At 43.6% G+C, this 23,360-nt stretch overlaps 1 protein-coding gene across 1 annotated transcript in view; it reads left to right on the forward strand.

Annotated features, from left to right (window-relative positions):
• Window positions 1–23,360, forward strand: part of ATXN10 (ataxin 10) — a 153,374-nt gene that overhangs the window by 119,912 nt on the left and 10,102 nt on the right. The window contains exon 10 of the mRNA XM_022597027.3: window positions 5,760–5,823. Within this exon, the coding sequence (XP_022452735.1) occupies window positions 5,760–5,823 (64 nt within the window). The remainder of the gene's footprint in view (window positions 1–5,759; window positions 5,824–23,360) is intronic.

Consider the following 23,360-nt stretch of genomic DNA (forward strand, 5'->3'; position numbering starts at 1 on the left):
GCACCCGCCTCCATCCCCTCGGGCTTCGAGCCTTCTGAGTTGCCGTCAGGCCTCTGAGAATGGCTTCATCTGTAGATCAGAGCCTTGTCCGAGCGTTGCCACACCCATGTTGGTTGTGTGCTCGCTCCAGCACAGGACTCTGCTGATCTTTGTGTGTGTGCGTTTGTTTTGAGGCGCTATGTTATGAACACATTTTCACCAAATGTTAGTTACGTTGATTCATGGGGCGTTTAAACAGGAGATTCAGTCCTGCATTGGTATTGTGCTCTTGTCTTTCTTCAGGTTTTTTTTATTTTTGTATTTAGCGTTCAGTGTGAGAGCAGACAGAATAATTGAGGCTCTGCTTTTTGGTCAACCTAATACATTTTCCTAAAGAAGCTTAGATACTAATTCAGGTTGGGCCCACACACTTTGCAGGGTGCATTCTCTGAGATTACTATTGGCTTTGGTGGGAGAGAACAGTTAGCAAATCAGTGAGTTGTCCTGCTATTTACAACTCTATTTCCAGAGGCTAAGTGTTAGTTTGTTTAAGCCAGACTTACTGCCTTGTTGAGATGTGTTACATCGTGAAAGCGTTGACTGAGCTTGGCTCCTTGTTAGGAACTACAACTCGTGACTCATTCACTGTGGGTCTAGAATCAGTTCCCAGCATGTTAGGTAAAGAAACAAACAACTTCCTTATTTGAGGAAGCACGAACAGAAGAAAGCTTGTTAATTCCCTAATTGTTTCCCCCCTCTCCTGACAGGAGCTCCATGCTACAGCTCAGCGGCAGCAGGAACTTGTAAAACTTGAGCTTGGTGATGACACAGAGCATCAGTCACTCCTCCTGGAGGTGTTGCATCCTGGGATTCTTTTCCCAGTGACCGTAACCTGTGTTCACTCTTCAGTGTATATTGTGTGTTTGTCATGATGCCACTGCTGTCCTTGTCTAGAATAGTTCACTTATGTTATCAACATTTAATGAATTTCTATAAAAAATTATCTAATATCATTTCATAATGCAGTGGTGTGAATGAGAAGTATTTATCTTAGGAAAGCAGACCCCTCAGTTCAGACATGGCTCTAGTGTAACCGTGATTTTCAAGATCTCTTTAATTCACCCTTACTGCCTGCTTTAAAATGTCAGTTTTTAGCCTGTGATTTTATTTCCTTTACCCATTTAACATATCTGGGAAGTCTACTCCCCACACCGAAAACAAGATGTTTTTCTTGCACTGAATAAGAGATCCTTAATACTTTCTCACTTACAAAAAAAAAGTAGTTTTTGAAAATAAATTTACAGTTTTGCCTCATACACAGTCGAATTGTGACTCGGCTTTGTGGAAGTTATCCTCCAGTTTTCCTCGTGCTTTTCTTGGGAGCCAGCCCTGAACTCCTTGCCCCAGCCAACTGAACTTCTTTCAGTTCACAGCACGAAATTGCCAACTACGCCGTCACCCCTGTGGCCCTGTATTGAGTCTTCACTGAGTGCTAGTCAGCACGGTAATCCGTGCCATTCTCACAGTCACCCTGTGAAGTAGGTCCTATCATCCCCATTTGACAGGGGGGAAAACTAAGTCTTAGAGGGTAAATGACTTGCCCAAAGCCACCAGCTCAGAAGCGCTGTAGGGCCAGACTCTGCCCCCAGCGCTGGCTGTGCAGCCCTCGCTCTTCATCCCTGCGCCGCCGCCTCCCGGTTCCTGGAACACCACATGTTCCTTCTGATGCCCCAGCTCTTGCGTGTGCTCTTCCCCCTGCCCAGAGCGTTCTCCACAGCCCCTTTATTTCTGTGTTTAATTCCTGTTCGTTCTTCTCACCGTGAGCTAAAGATCACCTCTGCAGGGAGGCCTTCCCTGGGAGCCCCATGCTATGTGGTCCCCTAGCGACATCAAACACCCAGCTCCTCTGGCGTGGAGATGCACCCACGTTCCAGAAGGGTCTAGATCACACGTTCGCAAGGAGCTGGTGAGAGTCCGCGGCTGTTCTTGCGCTCTGTGCCGGGCAGCAGGCATGGCTCCTGTCCTGGGTCTCTCCGCTTCACCCCGAGACAAGTGCATGTGGTAGGAGCCCTCCTCTCCCATTTGCAGGCTTCGTTGTTAGCACCCTCATCCTGCGGGTGGGTGCAGGGCTGATTATTGGACAAGTGGGGGTGTGAGGGTTGCATGGAGAAGCTTTGGATACAGTCTCAGGTGGGGCCACTACCAGTTTGGCCATAAAGTTTCCCTCTGTGCCTCTCAAAAACATGAGGTCCAACCCTCAGTAGTGGGCTAACCCTCCATGCCAAAGCTTCTCAGACTATCTCTGATGAAGAACTAGCTATCTTTTCCCCAAACCATCCTGGACCAGTATGTTTATAAAAGGTAAGATAAATGAATTACTAGAAAACAAAAAACAATTTTAAGACATAGAAAATTCAAGCCCAAATTTTATTATAAGATTCAGCAAACGTAGCGTAAGTATGTTAAATTGATGGCACAGTTTCTCACTCTTTCACACACTTTCTTGCAGACTGACAGTGCTCTCCAGACCTCACTTTGAAAAGCACTTATTAGTTTAAGTGACCATGGGGAGGGTACCTAACTTTTGAGCCTCAGTTTCTTTATCTGTAAAATGGAACCAGTAATACTTACCCTGGCATTGTCAGAATTAAGGGAAATCATTTAAGTGTCTGTCATTGCCTGGTAGATGCTGGATGTCTGTTAAATAGCAGTTCATTAACCACCTTCCAGTGCCTCGGGAAATTTATAGGAATTAGATTTCTTCTCTTCTTTCCTGCCTTCAGCAAGTCTGTGTATCACAGCCAACTGGAGATCTGGTTTCTTTCAGTTGGACCATGGTGTTTAGAATCCTTAAGTCATGTTGGGAATGTTCATTGCTACTGGCTTGTCTTTGCTTCTGTGCCTTTTCAGTAAACAGCTAGGAAGTAAACATTTTTTAGAAAGAAAAGAGAAACATGTATCATGAGTTCATGCTAGTATTTCTAATTTAAATGTAAACTACTTTGATTTGGTACTTCTTTTTTATGCTAAGAATCTTGGTTCCTAATGACATAAATTACCCATTTTCTTTAAACTAGATCTAGGAATAAGGGTTCAGAATGCTAATCCCAGTGTTAATGGTGCTGAGACGACCTCATGCAGCTGTGGGACTGCAGTTCCATCTGAGCTCAGGACACAGCTCCCTGGGGACGTCCCATCAAAATACTGTTTCAGTTCTGTGAAGTAATTGTCTTTGTTTCACGTGTTGTCGGATTAATTTGTTTCCATTTTCTGTTTTTATAACTTTATAAATTCATTTCTTCAGAATTGAGCTGTAATCGACATATAACAGTATGTTAATTTCAGGTGTACGACATAATGATTCAGTATTTGTATATATGGTGAGATAATCACCACAGTAAGTCTAGTTACATGTATTATAAACTTAATTTCCAAAATTTCGTAAAACGTATACAGGATCCCAAAGTCAAAATTGTACGACCGGGTACATTCACAGAGGTCTCACCTCTGTTCCTGTTTCGTCCACTTCAGTCTCTGCTTTGCTCTGTAAATAACCATTATTAGTTTTTTATTTAACCCTTCATTTTTTTAAAATAAAAAACCATCTGTTTCTCCTCCTTTATTACACAAAAGCTTCACATACAATCCTGTTCTGCACTCTGCTTTTTTCACTTACCATTCTATCCTGATATCTCCATAGCATTACGTTAGTGATCGTGGTTTATTCAACGAGCCTATATCGATGGATGCTTGAGTTGTTTACAGGATTTTTCTTATAAATTGTGCTACATTCAACATCATTACTCCTCAGAGCAATGCAAATCAAAACCACAGTGACGTACCACTTCACATCCACTAGGGTGGCTAAAATAAAAGACAGTGTTACCAAGGATGTAACGAAATTGGAACCCTCATACATTGCTGGTGGAATGTAAGATGGTGCAGCCGCTTTGAAAAACAGTCAAGCAGTTCCTCAAAATGTTAAATATAGAGTTACCATATGACTAAACAATTCCACTCCTCGGTATATAGCCAGAGAATTGAATACACATATCCATTCAAAAATAGGTACATGAAAGATTGTAACAGCATTATCATAATAGCCAAAAGTTTGAAACAGTTCAAATGTGTGTCAGTGGATGAATGGAAACTGAAATACATATGCAGACATTAGAATATTATTATTCAGCATGCTGATACATGCTTCAACATAGATGAACCTTGGAAGCATTACGGTAAGTGAAAGAAGCCAGTCGCATACTGAATGAGTCCATGTGTATGAAAGGCCCAGAATAGGCAAACCCATAGATACAGAAAGTGGGTTAGTAGTTGCTAAGGGTTGGAGAGAGGAAGAAATAAGAGTGACTGCTGATAGGAATGGAGTTTAAAAACTCTCTTTTAAAACTCTCTTGACAAGGCAAGGTCTTGCCCTGTCAGCCCAGTTTAAAAACTCTCTTGGGGGTAATGAAAATGTTCTAAGATAGTGGTGATAGTGAGACAGCTTTGGGAATATGCTAAAATCCGCTGAATTGTATATAAATGGGTGAGTTTTATGGTATGTGAATTATACCTCAATAGAAGTCTTATAAAAGTATAAGCTGTGCTGAAGTAAATAACCTTGTACAAACATAATTCCATGTGACACTGTATTTTTGATCCTAGAAATGGGATTACTGGGCCAAAGAGTAAATAACACATGGTGATTTTGCTACGTATTGTCCAGTTCCCTACCATAGGGATCGTGCCACTTCGCATTCACTCCAGCAGTGTCTGAGGGTGCCGTTTCCCGTCACCTTAGCAGCAGCGTGTGTTGTCACACGTGAGGATTTGCGCTTCTGGCAGCTGAGAAATGGTGTCATAATTTGCCTGCATCTTACTAGGAGCACAGTTGAGCAGATTCTGGTATCTCTGCAGTCCACCCGCATTTCTTTTTTTCTGTGCCATTTATGTTCATGTGTTTTATCCATTTTTCTGTTGGATTGTTGGTCTTTTCTCAGTTTCTACAAGCTCTGTATATATTAAAATATTAACCCTTTGCCTGTGACATCTTTCAGATAATTTTTACAGCTTTCAGTTTGCCTTTTTAAAAAATGTAGTCAAATTTTAAAACCTTTCTCTGTTGCTTCTGGATTTTGAGCTATAGTTAGAAATGTTTTCCCTGCTTCCGGCTTAGAAAAAGAATGCACTTACTAATAAACTGAGACTCACTTGTAGTTTATCCTGGTGAATAATGTTAGGAAGAGATCAACTTTTATACGTTTTAAAGAAATTTTATTGAAGTATAGTTGGTTTGCAGTGTTGTTTAATTATACTTTTTTTTTTCTTTATTTTGATCTAACTTTTTCAGCCATATGCATACACATATCCCCTCCCTCTTGGACCTCCCTCCCACCCCACCCCCATCCTACCCCTCTAGGTCGTCACAGAGCACGGAGCTGAGCTCCCTGTGCTGTACTGCAGGTTCCCACCAGCTATCTGTTTTACACATGGTAGTGTATTTATGTCAAAGCTAATCTCCCAATTCATCCCAATTATACTTTTTTATATGGCTGTCCAGTTGCCCAACATTTTTGAGGAAGGGTGAAAAGAAAAAGTATCACTTTTTGTTTATGTCTGTTTTTAAATATTTCTGGATTGATATAGGTGTTTCAGGTAATTGCACAAACAGTATTCTTATAGCAGGGAGTAAGGAAATAAAAAAGGAGCAACAGATCACCTATAATCTCCAGCCCTTCCCAGGCTGTTTCAGCGTGTCAATTTGTCTTCTCTGTTCTTCGTAGGTGAACGAGCTGGATGGCATTGCCCTGATCCTGGACAGCTGTAGCATCGATGACAAAAACCCCTGTATCCTTGATGTGACTTACAAGCGTTAGTTCACCTTCGGGGGCCTTAGCGGAACAAGGCCCTTGCCTGGTATTCATTCAGGAGGCAGCTGGCTGGCTTTCTTGGTGGCTCGTTCCTAAGAACTAAGCCACTTTCTCAAGGTTCGGGGCTGGAATGTCACTCCTGCGGTCTGTGCAGCGTAGTGAGCTCAAGTTTTCGAGGTGACTAGGACATTCTAAACCAGCCTTCTACTACAGAGTGCCTTAAGACTCTGAGGCAAAAGCTCTTCCATGGCCCCTACGTTCGCTGCATGTCACTGATGTCACCTTTCCAAACACTATGTGTCCCTGGAGTAAATGTGAAGAAGCTTACATTTTTTTCTGTGGAGATTCGAGGTATCCAGTCCTCTGGAAAAACCATTTTAACACTAGTTTGGAGGCCTCTGAGACCTCAGGAATGGGGAGAAACGTTTCAGTGGCTCCGGATTCTGGTTTTGGTTGGGTACGGTCTTGCGACCCTCTGTTAGTGATGCTGGGGGCTCTGGCTCTTGCCCTTACCTGGTTTGACCACCCTTCTGGAAGGTGTTCTGCAGGGAACTTGCTTCTTCCCCCCGACTCCACCAGCCAGGGTCTTGCCCTGTCAGAAACTGATCTAGTACAGTGATGAGGAGCCAGGGACTGGGTACAGCCTGCTAAGTTTGAGAGATAATCTGATTAACTTCAAGACCTTCCCTGGGGAGAATCCAACTCAGCCCAGTCCCTTGCCCTGGCTACTGTGTGGCCTTGTGCCTGTTGCAGGTGGGGGGCAGGGGTGAATAAGGCCATTGCAAGGACTTTGAGACTGTAACCCTGTGGGAGACCGAGGAGGAGGGGAATTCTATTTTTAAAATGCTCACTGTGGTTTCTGTCAAGAAGAGAAAAGGAGCTGATGAAAATCATGTGTTTCAAAGTAAGTAGATTGAGAAATGCTTATTATTTGTGCTAAAGATACTGTCATTTGTCTGATTAGCAATAGAAGAAAATCTCCTATTTTAAAGAGCATGATAGCTTATAAGCTCAGTCAGGGAAAGACAAATAAACAGCCTCAGAAGACTTTTTTGTTCAAGGTAGAACAGAGTCGGTTCACTGCATTGCATTATGATCAGGCACCACAGGCTGTGCTCATTAGAGAGTTTTGAAATATTTTAGCCCCAAAAAAGGAAAGGAAAAAGAAGAAAGCTTTCTGTCACAGGAAAGCAGTAAAAGAACATTCAGGTGTAACTGCAGGTGTTGCATTTCCTGATGAAAAAGATGATTTATTGCGAACAAAGAAATTCACCCAGTTTTACTTTTGTATTCCCTGAATTGACCTTCTAGTGAGAAAGGTTTTTATTGCTAATCTTTGGCCTTTAGCAAAGACCAAAAAATTAAAAGGCTGTTGCACACAGCACATCATAGTTCTGCAGATACGCTGCATGTGGCTCATGCTTACAGAGTCTTTTATGTTGGCATCCTCCTTGCCGGATGTTCATTCATTCATTCATTCACTTCTTTCAGGCAACATTTATTGAGTCCTTACTGTGGATTTACACATGTGACAAGACTGTGAAGCAGATACTGTTATCCTTATCCGCCCTATTTGTAAGTGAGAAGATAAAGTGAGAGAGCCTTAGTGACTTGTCCTGAAGGTCAGGCCCAGAATTTAAACTTGGTGTGTACCTGATTCTTAGCTGCTTTCCTAAACTGCCTCCTTGTAAGTCACTGGGAGGGAACAGAACACGTACAGAGAAAGCACAGTAACATATTCACGTAGTGGAGAAATTACTCAGAATTATAAATCGAAAAAATATAGATGGACAATCTACATAGGTAAATGTTTTTTTAAACGATAATTAATGAAGCATTGCAAGCTTCCAGAATCTCCTTTAAATTGTCAAGAAGAGGCAAAATGTTACATGTTTCGCGTTATGTACATCTAGTAACTCCTTGGACTTTTGTTTATAAACCTACTAGATTTTCAAGACGTACAAAATACACTTAACAAGATATGAGACACCTACCAAAATATGAGAGCAAAGGGAGAATGATGGCTGAATGGTCAGAAATGAAGAAGTATTATAGCCTCGGGATTCAATTTTTAGATGTGAGCCATAAATTAAAACCTGGCCTCCCTAGTAGCCAGAGCAAATAGGGCCATAATACAGATCACAGAGTAAATCCGCCCCACGTTCCTCCTCCACACTGTTTCTCAGCTCCTGCTCTCAGGCAGGTTTTCCCAACGATTATTTAATTTCCCTGACCTTGCCTCCTTACCTCTCACTCACTCCCCCACCCCCATTCATATGTTTTTTTTCTTTCCTATATTTTTTATTCATCAAAATAATAAATCTGTATATTTTTTTTTAATGCCAGAAGGTGTAGAATGGGGGAGTGAGTTCTCTGGCTCCACCCTCCACACTTTGCAATTCACTCTCTCAGCTCTTTCTTCTAGTAGTTGCTTTTCTGTAACTAAGTAATATGCTTCGCTGCTGTTTCTTGATATATCACATCTTGATGTTACCTGTTTACTTTGTTATGACACTAGGATTTAGCTCTTGTATACCACCTCCTCTCCTCCCTCCCTCACGCTCCCGCTATAGTTAAGATCCCATTTGCTCTGTTGCCTGCATGACTGGTGAGGCTGAGCATCTTCTAAAATGTTTATTTACCATTTGGATTGTGTGTGTGTGTGTGTGTGTGTAAAATGTGCTTGATCAAAACCTTTTGCCCATTTTTTCATTGGGTTATCTTTTTATAATTTGTTTGTAATAGATCTTTATATATTCTAGATAGAAGTTCTTTGTCAGCTACATGTGTTGCTAATATTTCCTTTCCCTTGTTCTATGACTTATCTTGTCATTCCCTTTATAGCTTTTTTTTTTTTTTAATTAACAGAAGTTCTTAACTTTTAGTCAAATTTATCACTTTTTCTTTATGGTTAGATTTTTAGGTATCTTGTTAAAGAAATATTTTCATACCCTCAGGTCATGATGATAATCTATATTATCTTCTGAATACTTCATATTTTTATCTTTTTATTTATTTTTTAAAATTTTATTGGAGTATAGTTGCTTTACAATGTTGTGTTAGTTTCTACTGTACCGCAAAGTGAATCAGCTATACGTATACATATATCCCCTCTTTTTTGGATTTCTTTCCCATTTAGGTCACCACAGAGCATTGATACCTTTTATATTTAGGTCTGTAATTCACTTGGAGTTGATTTTTTTGTATGGTGTGAGTTAGGGGTCTATTTCTATGTTTTTCCATAAGGACACGCAATTATCCCATCCCAGTTATTGAAAAGAACACACATTGTCTACTGTAATGCCAGTTGTATCGTAAGTCAGGTGTCCGTATATGTGTGAGTCTGGACTCTCTTTTCCTTTCCATTGATCTCTGTGTTCTATCCCTGTACCAGTACTATGGTGTTAAGTACTGTCACTTTCTAAAGTATCTTGATATGCCGAGTGAGTCCTTCCAACTTGTTTCTTCTTTTTTAAGAGTATTATGGCTATTTTTGGTCATTTGTATTTGCCCATAAAAAATTTTAAACCAGCTAGTCACATTCTATACATTCACACTTGTGTGTTTTTGTGCACACATGTGCTTACACACATGTACACACATGAAATCACCACCAACAAAAACAGTGTAAAATCCCCACATGTTGAATTACTCATTGAGATTGCTTTGGCTAAAATCAGTGTAATGAGAATTGACATTTGAGTCTTCTAACCCATTAACATGGTGTATCTGTCCATTTATTTAGGATTATTACTTTTCAGCTTTTATTCCTCTCTGTGTATTTTTATAGCTTCTTTGCGTGGATTTTAGTATGTATTATTTTGGTTATCATGCATTTCAAGTGTTTTCTAATTTCTATTATGTTTTTTTTTTTTTGACCCATGGATTATTTAGAAATGCATTTCTTAAATTCTGAACAAATAAGAATTATCTTTTGGAGATTGATTTCTAACATAAATTCATTATGATCAAAGAGCACATATTGATGTTCTTTGTCCTGTGAAATTTATTAAGACTTGCTTGATGACCCAGTGTATGGTCAGTTTCTGCAACTGTTGTGTGTGTGCTTGGAAATCACATCTATTCTCTAGTAGTGGAGTACAGCTTTTTTAGGTCAAGTCTGTAAAATTTTTACATTTTTAGTGATATTTTTGTCTACTTTGGTTTATCGGTTGTGGAGAGAAATGTTTTAAAATACCAGCCTACGATTATAGATTTCTCTAAATTTCTCCTTTCAGTTATATAACATTTTTCTTTATATATTTTGAGACAACATTATTAGACTGAGGTGTATGATAGGTCTTGAAAAATATCCCTGTTGTCACTGTAAAGTGACCCTCTGTATCTCTCAAAATGCTTTTTGCCTGTTACTAATACAGCTACTTTATCTCACTTTTGGTTGGTATTTACATGGTATAACCTTTACAGTCCTTTTACTTTCAGCCTTTCTGTGTCAGAGGTGTTTGTTGTAAACAGCATAGTTGATTTTTTCTTAATCTAGTTTCTTTGCCTTTTAGCTATTGCATTTAGCCCATGTATATTTACTGTAATTACTGATGTGTTTGTATTTAAGCTACTCTGGTTTGCTTTCTATTTTATTTTATTTTTCTCTCTTTCTTTTGGATTGATTGTTTTATATAGTTCAATGTTTATCTTTTTCTGGTTTAAAAGTTTTTAATTCTTTTTTTCTATTCTGTTAATAGTGCCCTGGGAAATTACAACATGCATCCTAGACTGAGGAAAATCTAATGTTTTTCAGACATTTACCCCCTTCCCAGATAATACAGGACCACTCAGCACCCCCCAATTTATATGCTGCTGTTGTTATATATTTTTATTCTATTTTTACAGCTCTGTAAGATGTTATTATCGTAGTTCTATAACGTCAGTGTTCATTTAGATCTATCCACATCTGTACTGCTTTCCTGCCTTTCACCCCTTCTTATAGCTTTGTCTGTCCGCCTGGGATCATTTTCCTTCGGCCTGAAGTCCTTCTTTCAGAATTTCCTTTAAAGTGGGTTCATGGGTGAGGAACCATATGAGTTTGTTTGAAAATGTATGCCTGATTCCAGCATTTTGTTGTGATAGCTACAGGATCTCATTGTTGTAATATGTATACTTTGACTTGATTCTAGTATTTCCAGCATGGTATCTGCACCCTCTGCATCTGGTATCCTCCATGCCAGAGTGTCTCTACTTTACACTTTTTGTTGGATGGATTTGGGACATAATCTAGAAGGAGAGTCAACAAGACTTGGTGACACTTCAGAGGCGGGAGAATAAAAAAGAAACAGCATCACAGGTGACTCCCAGGTTTCTGACCTGAGTGACTAGATGGATGGAGATATTCCCACATTTATTGAGAAAGGGAATAATTTCAAAGGAGAATATAGACAGATGAACGTGTTCATGAGCTCCATCATTTGCCTGTTGTCACCAGTCAGCTCTGAATTGTCAGAATCAATGGATGCTTTGCAGTTCTCATCACATTGAAACTCAGCTCAGCGGATCTCGCCACCTCCTCCCTTCGTGACGGTGCCTCCTCTTGTCTTTTCTTCTCGTCTTCCTGGCTCCTGCTCCTTACTCTCTGTTGCTTCTCCCTCTTCTACACGACTTTTAAACGTTGGAGTTCTCCTGGACACTCCAGAGCTCAGGCTCTCTCCCCCCACTCTACATTTTCTCCCTAAAGAATCTCACCCATTTATTCCTTTATTCGTTTATTCATTCAATGTTTACTGAACACCTTTTGTGTCCCAGACACTATTCTGGGCCCGTGGAATGACAGGGAATCCTGTAGGGAGGCTGTTGGCATCATGTAGGCAGGAGGTGGCAGCGGCCTGGGCCAGGCTGCTAGCCGTGGAGGTGGGAGATGAAGTTGTATTCTGGGTATTCCGAAGGCTTTAAACATCATCTGTTCGCCTTTGTCCACCAGATGTAACCTCTAGACAGACTTCTCTTCTGAGTCTCAGGCGTGTGCCTCTGACACCCTGCTTAACATTTTGCTTGCATATCTTACTGACACCCCAAACCTAGGATGTCCAAAGTTAACCTATTAATATCTCTGCAAAATTCTCCCCTGTCTTTTTCAATAAATGTGGGAATATCTCCATCCATCTAGTCGCTCAGGTCAGAAACCTGGGAGTCGCTCATGATGCTGTTTTTTGCTCTCTTGCCGCTAAAGTGTCACCAAGTCTTGTTGACTCTCCCTCCAGAATGCGTCCCAAATCCACCCATTTCCCTTCATCTCCACTGCTACCGTCCGGTCCATGCGCTCCTCAGCCCTGGCCTGGAGTCAGCAGCGGCTTCCTAATTCATCTTTCAGTTTCTGGCCCTGTCGTGTTGCGGTGATGTTTATCCCCGTCCATTCAGCGCAGCCTTTAAAACCAAAATGGGGTCACACCTCTCTGCCTCTTGACTCTCCCTGCCCCACACCATCCCTCGTAAACATGCCCATTTACGAAACCTCTAAGCCTGTCCATTGTCCTGAGAATAAATCCACAGGCTCCAGCACGTCCTGAGAGGTCCTGTGTGGTCTTGCCTACCTGCCTTTTCATTTACCTCCAGACCGCTCTTCCTTTTTTATTTTTTCTTTTGCCCTACCCGGGTACGTGGGGACTTTCTTGCCTTTTGGGAAGTCTGAAGTCTTCTGCCAGCGCTCAGTAGGTGTTCTGTAGGAGTTGTTCCACGTGTAGATGTGTTTCTGGTGTATCTGTGGGGAGGAAGGTGATCTCCGCGTCTCACTCTTCCGCCATCTTGAAGCTCCTCCCGGTCTCCCTTTTCTAGCATTCCCCAGAGACTCTTCGTTTTTTGTGTCTCAGATCTGTCTAATTTCTCACCTCAAGGCAGTCGTTATGCTCATCTCTCACCCTGGACTCTCTCCCCTGGCTCAGTCCTCCTCGTCTCCATGTCCACCTTCCTCGTCTCTTCCTCAGGGAAGCCTTGCCGGTTGACCCCTCCTAGAACCTGCTCTGTTCCTTCAGCTTATCACAGTCTGTAATTGGATGAATATTTGTGCATTTATGTCTTAATTACCCTCTAGACCAAGGCCCGTATGGCAGGGGCCATTTTTTCTGTTTTTCACCTAAGTATAATATATCGCTGTCGGGTGCATAGTAAATGTCCAATAAGTATTTCTTAGATGGGCAGGTGACAGGGTAAAACAGTGGACAAACGCATGAAAAAGCAGCAGCTTGAGGAAGGTGTGTGTGTGTGTGTGTGTGTGTGTGTGTGTGTGTGTGTGTGTTTGGTGGGTGAGGGGTGGTTCAAAGCACAGGAGAAATTTCTCCCACGGGTTTGACGATTCTCTTGTGAATTGAATAAGCGTGGTTTGGCAGTGATACTATTTCAGCTTGGTTTGGTTTAACCCCTTCTAATAACTCGCACCAGTCAAGCTTTCATTGAACTTTAATTTCAGTATTTTGTGTTAAAAAGCAACAGATATTTCGGATATGCCTAGACGAGGAATCAGTGCAGAGATAGTAAACGTCAGTTAACAAAAATACCTCCGTTCTCTGATCACCCCGCATGGACTGGCTGCGTCCGTGTACTCACGCGTCCTCCACGGGGTGGGTGGGGGTGAGGGCTCGTGTTACCTTAGGGTAGTAGTCCTTGTTCCCCGTGGGCAGTCTGTGGTTTGGACCCTATGAAAGACTTCCTCTTTACTTGGGGATTAGGATTTCAAGGTGGCTGAAAACTCTCCCAGGCTGAGAACAGGGCTAGGAGGCTTACTGTCCCATCTCTTGGAGGTGGTTTCTAGAGACCGACTGGGGTTTCTAGTTCCAGGGAAAAGACAACATCTCAAAGGGGTGCTTAACCCCAAAGGACAGCGCTCCGCGACGGCTGCTGCGTCAGGGACACAAGACCAGCTGTTCACTCGCCGGCTCCCTTGCGGAGACCCGCAGTAATGACACAGTAGCAGATGCCATCGGAAAATTCCAGCTCCGCTACCACAGGGTCCATTTCTTATTTGTCATTTATTGTGGCAAGTGGGATTTTTTATTGTTGTTGTTTCCAAATAGAAACAGCTGAGCTTTATTTGAAATGTTTTCCCTTGATTCTCTTTTGATCTATGTTTTGATCAGTTGTCCTTGATGTGGTTTTTTTTTTTATATTGTTTTTATTGGAGGGGGAGGGGACAGGGATAGGGTGAGAGTCTAAACAGGGTTGGGGTTTTTTTCTGTCCTTTCTTTTTCTTCCTTCCTTTCTGTTTCCTTCTTTCTTTTTTTATTGAAAGCCCTCATTTGTAAGTTTTACTTGTGTACAGAAATGTAACTGTTTATAGGAATAATAACCAAACAGCATTTCCCCAGCGATCTCGTGTTCGGGAAGTATGGCACAGTGGCAAGACCATCAACTCTGGGGCTAGACAGATGCAGATTCTGCCCCTTCTTAACCTCTAAACACTTCACTTAAACCTCTGTTGTGAGATTTAGCTTATTTATCTAAAATGGGACCTATCCCCGCAGGGTTATGGTGAATGTGAAATGTCATCATGTTTGCAAAGTGCTCAGCCTATAGTTTCTCAACAAGTAGATGTTCTTTTACAAATATCCTGTTACAGCTGTTAATGCCTAGGAGAAAGGTATAGTTTCATCTGTGATTGCACTGAGTCAGTGGTAAAACTGAAATAATAATGATAATAATATCACAGGACAGAAGAGAGAGTCCTCAAACAGATTAACACATGCACGACAAAGGCGCCCCTGTAGCTGAGCAGAAAAGGATGGTCTTTTGGGGGTTTTTTGGGGTTTTTTTTTTTTTGGTCTTTTTCCATAAATGGTGCTAGACCGATTTAATATCCGTAGGGGGGAAAAAGCCTACCACCCCTGCCTCTTCCCATTCATGAACATTAATTCAAGATGAATCATAGACCTTAATGTGAAAGGGAAAACACAAGAGCTTCTAGAAGGAATCATAAGAGAATACGGTTATTGTCTTAGAAGAGGCAAAGAGTTCATAAACAAGGCATCAAAATTATAACCGAAAAGCGCTAACTATGAGAGAAAGACTTTGAAAAGGTTTTTGCATTGTATATATCTGACAAAGGACTCATACCCATAATAAATAAAGGACTCCTGCAAAACAACAAAGAAAAGGTAATTCAGTTTTTCAGAATGGACAAAAGACCCATGGCATTTCACAAAAGAGGAAATCCAGATAGATGGCCAGTAAATGTATGAAAAGAGCTCAACATCATCATTCATCAGGGAAGTGCAAATTGAACCCACAGTAAGGAGCCCACCAGAATGGCTCATGAGAGGACTGACAGCACCCGGTGACGGCAAGGATGTGCAGCAGCCTGAACCTTAGTAAACTGATGGTGGAGACGTCAACTGGAAAAATGCCCTTGGGAAACTGTCGGTGTCTGCTGACACTAGGCGTCCACCAGCCCTGGGAGCCAGCAGTTGCGCCCCTAGCTGTACCCCCAGGAGAAATGCATACACATATCTATCAGAAGACGTGTGCAGGAGCCTTCCTAGTCACATTATTTATAATAGCCCCGAAGTGGAAACATCCGAAGTAGTCATCAGTAGTAGAACAGAAGTTGTGGAATGTTCATTCCGTGGAACAATACACAGCGGTAAAGAATGAACTAACTGCTCTGTGTAACAAATGGATTAATCTCACTAACATAGTTTTCAGCTAAAGAAGCCAGATTCGAAAAAAGTATACACTGTATGATTCCATTTACACGAAGTTTAAGAACGGGCAGCATTAATCTGTGGCGACAGCAGTCAGAACGGTGGTTACCTTGAGGGGTAGGAGGGCGGCTGTTGATAGGGAGGGGTACTTGGAGGCCCTCCAGGGTGCTGGGCACATTCTGCATCTTGATCTGGGTGGGGTCACGTGATGGGTATGTGTGCGAAAACCCGTCAGGATGTACACTTAGGACGTGTGCGTTCTGTTGCTCCTCACATTAAAATTTTTAAAATCATTGAGTTATTTCTAGGTGCCAAACCCTATGCTATACCCTTTACATACATTATCTCACACAATTTTTTTTTTTAAACAAAAGCCTCTTTGTTGGGAACTGTTATTTTACAGATGAGAGAAGTAAAGCTCAGAGAGTTGGTTCCCTGACTGCAGCTGGTCCGGGCTCTCCCAGCTCCTGAGTGGCAGGACCAAGGTGCGAGCCCAGGATTGTCTAGTTCAAGCGTCTAGACTTTCTTGCGGGTGCTTCCTTCACTCCCTCACAGTGTTTCTTCCAGTCTCCCTTTCCTGGGGGACGTGTGGGCATTCAGATGGGTTGGATGCAGTCTTGAGTTAATTAATCCTGTTGCGTCTAGCACGTGGTACCCACTCCTCTGCTTTGGCCTCAGGTAATAATCGAGGTAGATACCTAAGCCCTGAGGTGGTAGCCGCCTTGGAAAACAGGTACCTCTGCCACGGCCAACTCCTTCCTCTTCTAAGACTTGAGCATGTGTGTCTTCCTCCTGGAATTTTCCCACAGTCCCCCTTAACTGAGCCTGAGTCCCTCGTCTTGATCTCCTGCGGATCCGTTGTGTTACCCCTGCCACTCTGTGAACATAGCACATGGAAAAACACCTGGATACGTAACACTTGCCCTCTAAAAAAGTCTATCCTAGGCGGGATCTGTATCATATCGCACACCCCACATTGGACCCTGCGTGTTACCACAGTGTGTCCCAAAGCATTTTTTTTTCTGCAGTATCTTAACTAGCTATTACATGAGAGAAGGCTTCTAAATAATACATATATGTAGGACCTGTGTTAGGCAGGGCACCACAGAATCTTTGCCGTTCTCATATGCGTTTTGGAAACTCTGGACTACATACAGTGCCACATCTTGGGGAATGCAGGAATTATAGTATAAACATGGAGACACGTTCCATTCTATACTTTTTCTTCATGAGGAGTCTAGCTTGTGACTGCGCCTGCCAAGCAGCCACCAGAGGGAGGCGTTCAGGGAAATGCCTTAAACATTTCAGAATGGCACAGCTGGCTAAACTTGATGTTGTTTATAAAAGGCATCAGTGAATTTCCACACCGGAGAAGTACTTACGCGGTATGCACAAAATGATACGTTTCTGCTTTTAATATCTTACTGTGCCCATCCTAATGTTCAAAGCAGAAATCTTTCTGCTGAAATCAGTCTTTCCTCCTCCGGAGGGGAAGGACTGTCTTCTATTGACTTCTGTGTCCCCAGCATTAAACAGCTGGTGAACCTTCAGTGATCATTTGTTCAGTTGTTGAGCTGACATTAATTAAAACTAGAAAACCTCTTAATGCTGTTTGGCTTTCAAAAGGTAAACTTTGGGTTTGGCTTCCCAGTGATTTAATTTGGCTTTTTAAAGCCTCTCATTGATTCTCTTACCCCTCACCTAGTGTGATTGAAGATGTGCAAACCAAATCTTTCTCCCCGTCCAAAGCAAACAAGTGCACACACGACTTCGCAGGTTAGCGGAGGCCTCCCTGGGACCCTGTGTGAAGCAAGTCAGTGAGGGGCTATGGGTGGGCGATGCTCAGGTGCCACTCCCAGGCTGAGGAGAGCGTAACATGCTGCCACCCTGCACCCCACACACGCTCACACAGATGCAGGCCAAGGCGTCATCTAAATAGACCCGTTCAGGGGCTTCCCTGGTGGCGCAGTGGTTAAGAATCTGCGTGCCAATGCAGGGGACACGGGTTCGAGCCCTGGTCCAGGAAGTTCCCACATGCCACGGAGCAGCTAAGCCTGTGTACTACAACTACTGAGCCTGAGCTCTAGAGCCTGCGTGCCACAACTACTGCAGCCCGAGCGCCTGGAGCCCGTGCTCTGCAACAAGAGAAGCCACCACAATGAGAAGCCCGCGCACCACAACAAAGAGTAGCCCCCGATCGCCACAACTAGAGAAAGCCAGCTCACAGCAACGAAGACCCAACATAGCCAAAAAAATTTTTTTGAAAGAGTCAAAGGGCACAAACCTGATGGATTTGACTATATAAATAAATAAACAAACGTGTTCAGAATGAAAGAGGGAAGAAGCCCTGTTTTACGTAGCTTCTACGGTATCCTAGCAACTGGTTCACCAGGGCTCGAAGCCAAAAGTTGGAGGAGTGGGATGTCATATCTTGCATGAGGCTCTCACAAAAGTGGACTCTGTTTCCTTGTTCAGGTGTTTTGGCAAATAGTCCCAACTCTTTTAAAAGGAGACTAAAATACTTCAGGTTGTACTCCTTCAGATGGTGTCTACTTAGCTCTTAGTTGTGTGCTTCTCGTTTTCTTACATCCCTAAGATCATAGCGGCTAGAAATGAAAACTATTGTCAGCACGCTGAAACGTTCGCATGTGAAGGCTGCCGAGCCGCGCGTGTCTCCTACGCACACGGAGAGGCCAGAGTGCGTGGTGTGCGCACCTGCCCGCTGACCTCAGGCCTGCGCACTCGCCTGGGCTCTGGGTCGGTCTTGCCAAGCCTGCCTCGCTCAGCTGTCCCCATGCCTCTCGGAGGTCAGAACGCATCCGGTCCTGCTCTGTCTTGTTTACTTGCATGAAAAGCACAATTGCTTGAGGTTTATTGTCACGTAAGGTAGAAAATGGGAGTCTGTCCTTTTCCAAGGTGAGGTGCCTGGCGTGAACTGCGTCACCCTTGCCCCCACTCAGCCTGGGTGGGGACGGGGCAAGGCGCCCTCACAGCAGAAGTAGTGAGACAGGGTCCTCGGAAGCTGCTCCCTTCGACTCCCTGGCTGCCACTTTAGCCACCTGGCTTTGAGGTGACACCGTGTTTTCTTAATTTTACTTCTCGGCCGTTACTATCAGTGTTTTAAGTGCCGCCATATAAAATTAATTTCAAACCAGAAACAAAGCTTTTGCGAACATTTGTTGCCATTAATTTTTGTTCTTAAGGATCCACTCCTGTGGCTGATTGATTTAACAAATGCTGCCTGATGAGCAAAACTTTAGGGAAAGAACGTCGCTGGGAAACCACGTTAGAAATAACTCGCTTAAATGATTTCGCGTTAATAGTCTTCCGTGGCAGTTGTGAGTTTGCTAGCCTAAGTATTTTGAATTTTGAAACTAAAAGAAACTATATGAAACATCTGTTTATTGTTATATTACTTTTGGTTTTCTTTTAAAAACTTTTGACGACTTTATTTTTTAAGAGCAGTTTTAGGCTTACAAAAAAGTTGGGAGGACAGTACAGGGACTTCCCATTTTCCCACAGCCCTCACACATGCAGAGCCTCCCTCATCAGTAACCCCCAGCAGAGGGGCACTTCTGTTTTTTTAACAGAAGTTGAACCTATGTTGACACATCATTATTACCCAGAGTCCATAGTTTAAGGGTCCACTTTTGATGTTGTACATTCTGTGGGTTTGGACAAATACGTAATGACACGTATCCATCATTGTAGTATCACACAGAGTATTTTCACTGTCCTAAAACTCCTCTGCGCTCCACCTCTGCATTGCCCCTCCCCTGACCCCGGCAACCACTGATCTTTTCCTATCTCCATACTTCTGCCTTTTCCAGACTGTCACAGAGTTGGAATCATACAGCACGTAGCCTTCAGATTGGCGTCTCTCACTTGGTAAAGTGCACGTAAGCCTCCTCCACGTCTGGTCATGGCTTGCTAGCTCCTTTCTTTCTTTAGTGCTGAAGAATATTCCATTCTCTGGGTGTACCAAGTACTTGTTTTTCAAAATTCTTTTCTCTAACGCTGTTTGCATCATAATCGTTCTGCACACCTCCCCAGCCTCTCTATAGTATAAAGTATAGTTTAAAAGAACTTTTATAAGTCTTGACTCTGTATTTCAGAAGTTGTATATCTGACGTATAGATTAGACCATAAAGTAGTAAGTCTGAAATACCAGCCTAAAATTCACCTGCATGACAGTTTCCCTCAGACACTGCCTCCCGTGGGGCTGGACTCAAGATTCCGGGGAGCCTGACTCTGCAAAGGATGTGCCGGACGCCTTTTGAAAGTACATTAAGCACACAGTTTACCAGCACAAGGACATCCAAAGTTTCAGTGCTTGGTAATCTTACCTCACTTCTTTCCCCAAATGGCATTACCAGGCTGTCTCACTGGGCCTGTTGTAGTTGAGGTAGACTCCTCCGGCTGTCATGCTCAGGGTGGTCCCTGAGGGTGAAGATCTGCCTTCAGAAGAGCCACTGAATTTAGAACAGAAGGATGACTGCCTGCACACAGAGTGCCCAGAGCACTTTCCGGCACGTGGTTTGTGCTTTAGAAGTGTTGCTGTTGTTATTTAGATGTATATATTTTCTGACAAAATTAATTGGCAGTTTTTCTTTTTACGTTTGCGTTCTTTATTAAAATGAGCAGTGACTTTGCATGTGTTTTTAAATCACTGTACTTACATAGCACTGCCACACAGAATCCATATTTTGCAAGACACTTGAGAGGTCGGGTTGCTGAAGTTTGGTGCAGAGAAGCATGTTCTAGGTACCCTGACTAATGTCAGTATTTTTGCCTGAAATGACCTTAGTCAAATGTAGCAGTGACAGAGAAGGGTCTGGTCAAAACATCGGTGTGCCACAGCCATTTCACGCCACCGTTAAGTAGGAACTGGCTGGCTGTCCGTTTTGTGATCATCATTCTTAGCAGGAAGCGTTGGATTCTCTGTACCACTTATTCGTCTAGAACCGGAAGATTTTTAAAAAAGCCCTTACTGGGCGAGTGAGCCCGTGAAGGGATGAGGTTGGCCCTCATTGGATACAGACAAGGGTGCCGAGGGCCGGGCCCTGGAGCCGCCGGGGCAGGAGGCTGGCAGCCCTGCTCATGGGCTGTGATGGGGGAGCGCGGCCGGGCTGGCTCTGTCCCAGTGCCAGCCCTGGTGGCAGCTTTCCCACATTTGTTCGTGGATCTGAGCAGCTCGAAGGGAAGGCGGGGCCTGCTTTCTGCCTGGAGCTGACGGCCTCATGGGGGTGACAGGGGCAGGGAGGCCTCCGGGTGCTCTGGCCTGTCTTGTCCTCATGGCTCTGTGGATCCACATTACCCCCCCTTCATTTGGATAACGGTCGCAAACTCAGAACATATAAAAGTAAAGCTAACTTTCAGACATACTCGCCTTTTCCATTCTTGCCGTCCTCAGGTCTGGACGTCTCCTCTGAGGTAGAGACAAGGTGCCTTTGCCCCTGGGGCCGCCAGAGTGGGGCATGGCCGTGTGGCCTGTGAGCCCTGGCCGGCCCCCTCCCCACGCCGGCAGCTGGCCTCTGAGCTGCCAGGAAAGGCCGTGTGGGCAACGGGCAGACCTCTTCTTCAGGGTTAACTGAGTGCAGCGGAAAGCAGGCCCCGTGCTGTGCAAAAGCCTCACTGCTGGACAAAAGCCCGGCAAGAGCAAAGCTAAGAGGTGGATCGCGGTTTCCAACACAGGCCCAGCCCTGTGCTGGAGAGTCTTCACGTGACTGTGATGAGCCAGCTCTTACAAGAGATTCGTGTCTTCATTCTTAGTTAAGGGCCTAATTTTAACATTCTCATGGAAGCTCACAGAATGAAGACAGTGTCAAATGCAGAGAGAGATCTGCACTTTCTGGGTAAGGATAGGAAAATCCTCTCAAAAGTCAAAACATTTTCCCAGTTTTTGAGAGAAACCAAAATATGTCAGAATCAAAGCCACTCTGCTGTCTTTCTGTCCTAAAGCACCTTCAGAAACTAGCACAGCTCTTGTTCACATGTTTCCTCTGGGTGTAATTAGGAAGCACCACGGAATCCTAATGGGTTTTCAAGAAGAAAATGACAACGAAAGTTTCCGATGCACAATCCGTCAGACACCTGGGCTGCGAATGGGCTGCACATCCTGGGCAGCACTTGTGAATCACTGAGACAGTGGAAGCCGCAGAATTCAGAGGAGCTTTGGGGCGTTATGGGGCAGTATTTCTTAGGGCTGTCTAGTTGAGGGAACATGTGAATTGCCATTTGGCAAATCAACCCAAACTTCAAGTTCAGTCATCCTGATTTTTTTAAATTGTACTTATCTTGAAATACAGTGTGCGTACCGAAAAGTGGGAAGAGCCTATGTGTGTTGTTTGCAAATAATTGTAAAGCAGACATGTGTAACCAACACCCAGGTCAAGGCGAAAAACACTGCCAGACTTCGCTGAGCCCCTCCCCATCCGAGCTCCTTATCAGGCATCCCTGCCCTCCTCTGGTTAGCTCCTGTGCATGCGGCCTACATAGTGTGCTGTGGGTTGGCCGTCTTTGAAATTCATATAAATGGAATCATGGCTTGCATTGTTTTGTCCTTTGTCACTCAAAAGCATGATTGTGAGATTCAAGCAAACCGTTGCGTGTAGTTTACCGTATAGTATTCCATTGCAAGAAGATACAACGTTCATTCATTCAGTTGGCAGACATTGTGGCTCATTTCCACTTTGGGGCTGTCACAGTTAATGCTGCTGTGAACTTTTTCGTACATGCGTGTATCCTGGCACGTGAGCGTGAGGTTTCTTAAGGAATGGAATCTCTGTGTCTTGCGTATCTTCAGCTTTATTCTAGATGATGCCAAACTCTTTTTGGAATTGATCGTACCAGTTTTTACTCCCATCAGCAGTATATGAGCTCCCTTTCCTTTACCTTATCGACACTTGATGCGGTCACTTAAAACTTTTTGCCATTCTGATGAGTATAATATGTCCTTGTGATGTTACTTTAAATACTCTAATTAGTAATAAGTACATTTTGATTTTTTGTTGATCATTTGGTTTATTGACCATTTGGATTTCCTGTGTCATGAAGATGTTCACGTTTTTTTTATTCCTATATTTATGTTTTCTTTTTTTTTTTGCGGTACGCGGGCCTCTCACTGTTGCGGCCTCTCCCGTTGCGGAGCACAGGCTCCGGACGCGCAGGCTCAGCGGCCACGGCTCACGGGCCCAGCCGCTCCGCAGCATGTGGGATCCTCCCGCACCGGGGCACGAACCCGCGTCCCCTGCATCGGCAGGCGGACTCCCAACCACTGCGCCACCAGGGAAGCCCCCACCCCCTCTTGACTGGGGACTCTCTGGGAGCTGCTGGGAGGGGAGGAGGGGTGGAGAGGCCACCAGCATGGCCTGGGTGACCCATAGAGTTCATCACCCCCGGAGACTAGTGACATTTGGACCAAGGGCAGTGCTAACAGACGCTTAGGCACATGCAGTATGCTGACGCTTTGGTACCTGCTGGGTCTTGTCGAGTCCAAAGTCCTCCAGAAGCGCCACACTGTTTGTGTTCTTCATTTAAGCCTTTGTGTCTTAGAACTATTTTTGACCCTTGGCTATGCTTTATTAATGTCAAATGTCGTTAGTACTAGACCAACAGTTATCTTCCATAATTGGATGGGGTTACTTAACGTTCTCTACTCGAAATTTTAATTTCATTTTGAGCTGTTTATTGTTACTTCCAAAGGCGTTTTGCAGAGGTAGTCACTCTGACTGGTATCTGAGAGCTTATCTTATCTTTCGAGATTTCTTTGAAGAGAAAGGGGCTCTGTTTCAAGTGTTATAAAACCTGCTGCTCCTTCGCTGTTGTGTGGGCAGAGCTCAGAAGCTCGCGGTCAGACTGGCCGGAGGAAGGA

This window comes from Delphinapterus leucas, chromosome 11 (assembly GCF_059928025.1).
Source record: "Delphinapterus leucas isolate spDelLeu-1000000601 "Yukka" chromosome 11, BTC_Dleu_Yukka2, whole genome shotgun sequence".
Lineage (NCBI taxonomy): Eukaryota > Metazoa > Chordata > Mammalia > Artiodactyla > Monodontidae > Delphinapterus > Delphinapterus leucas.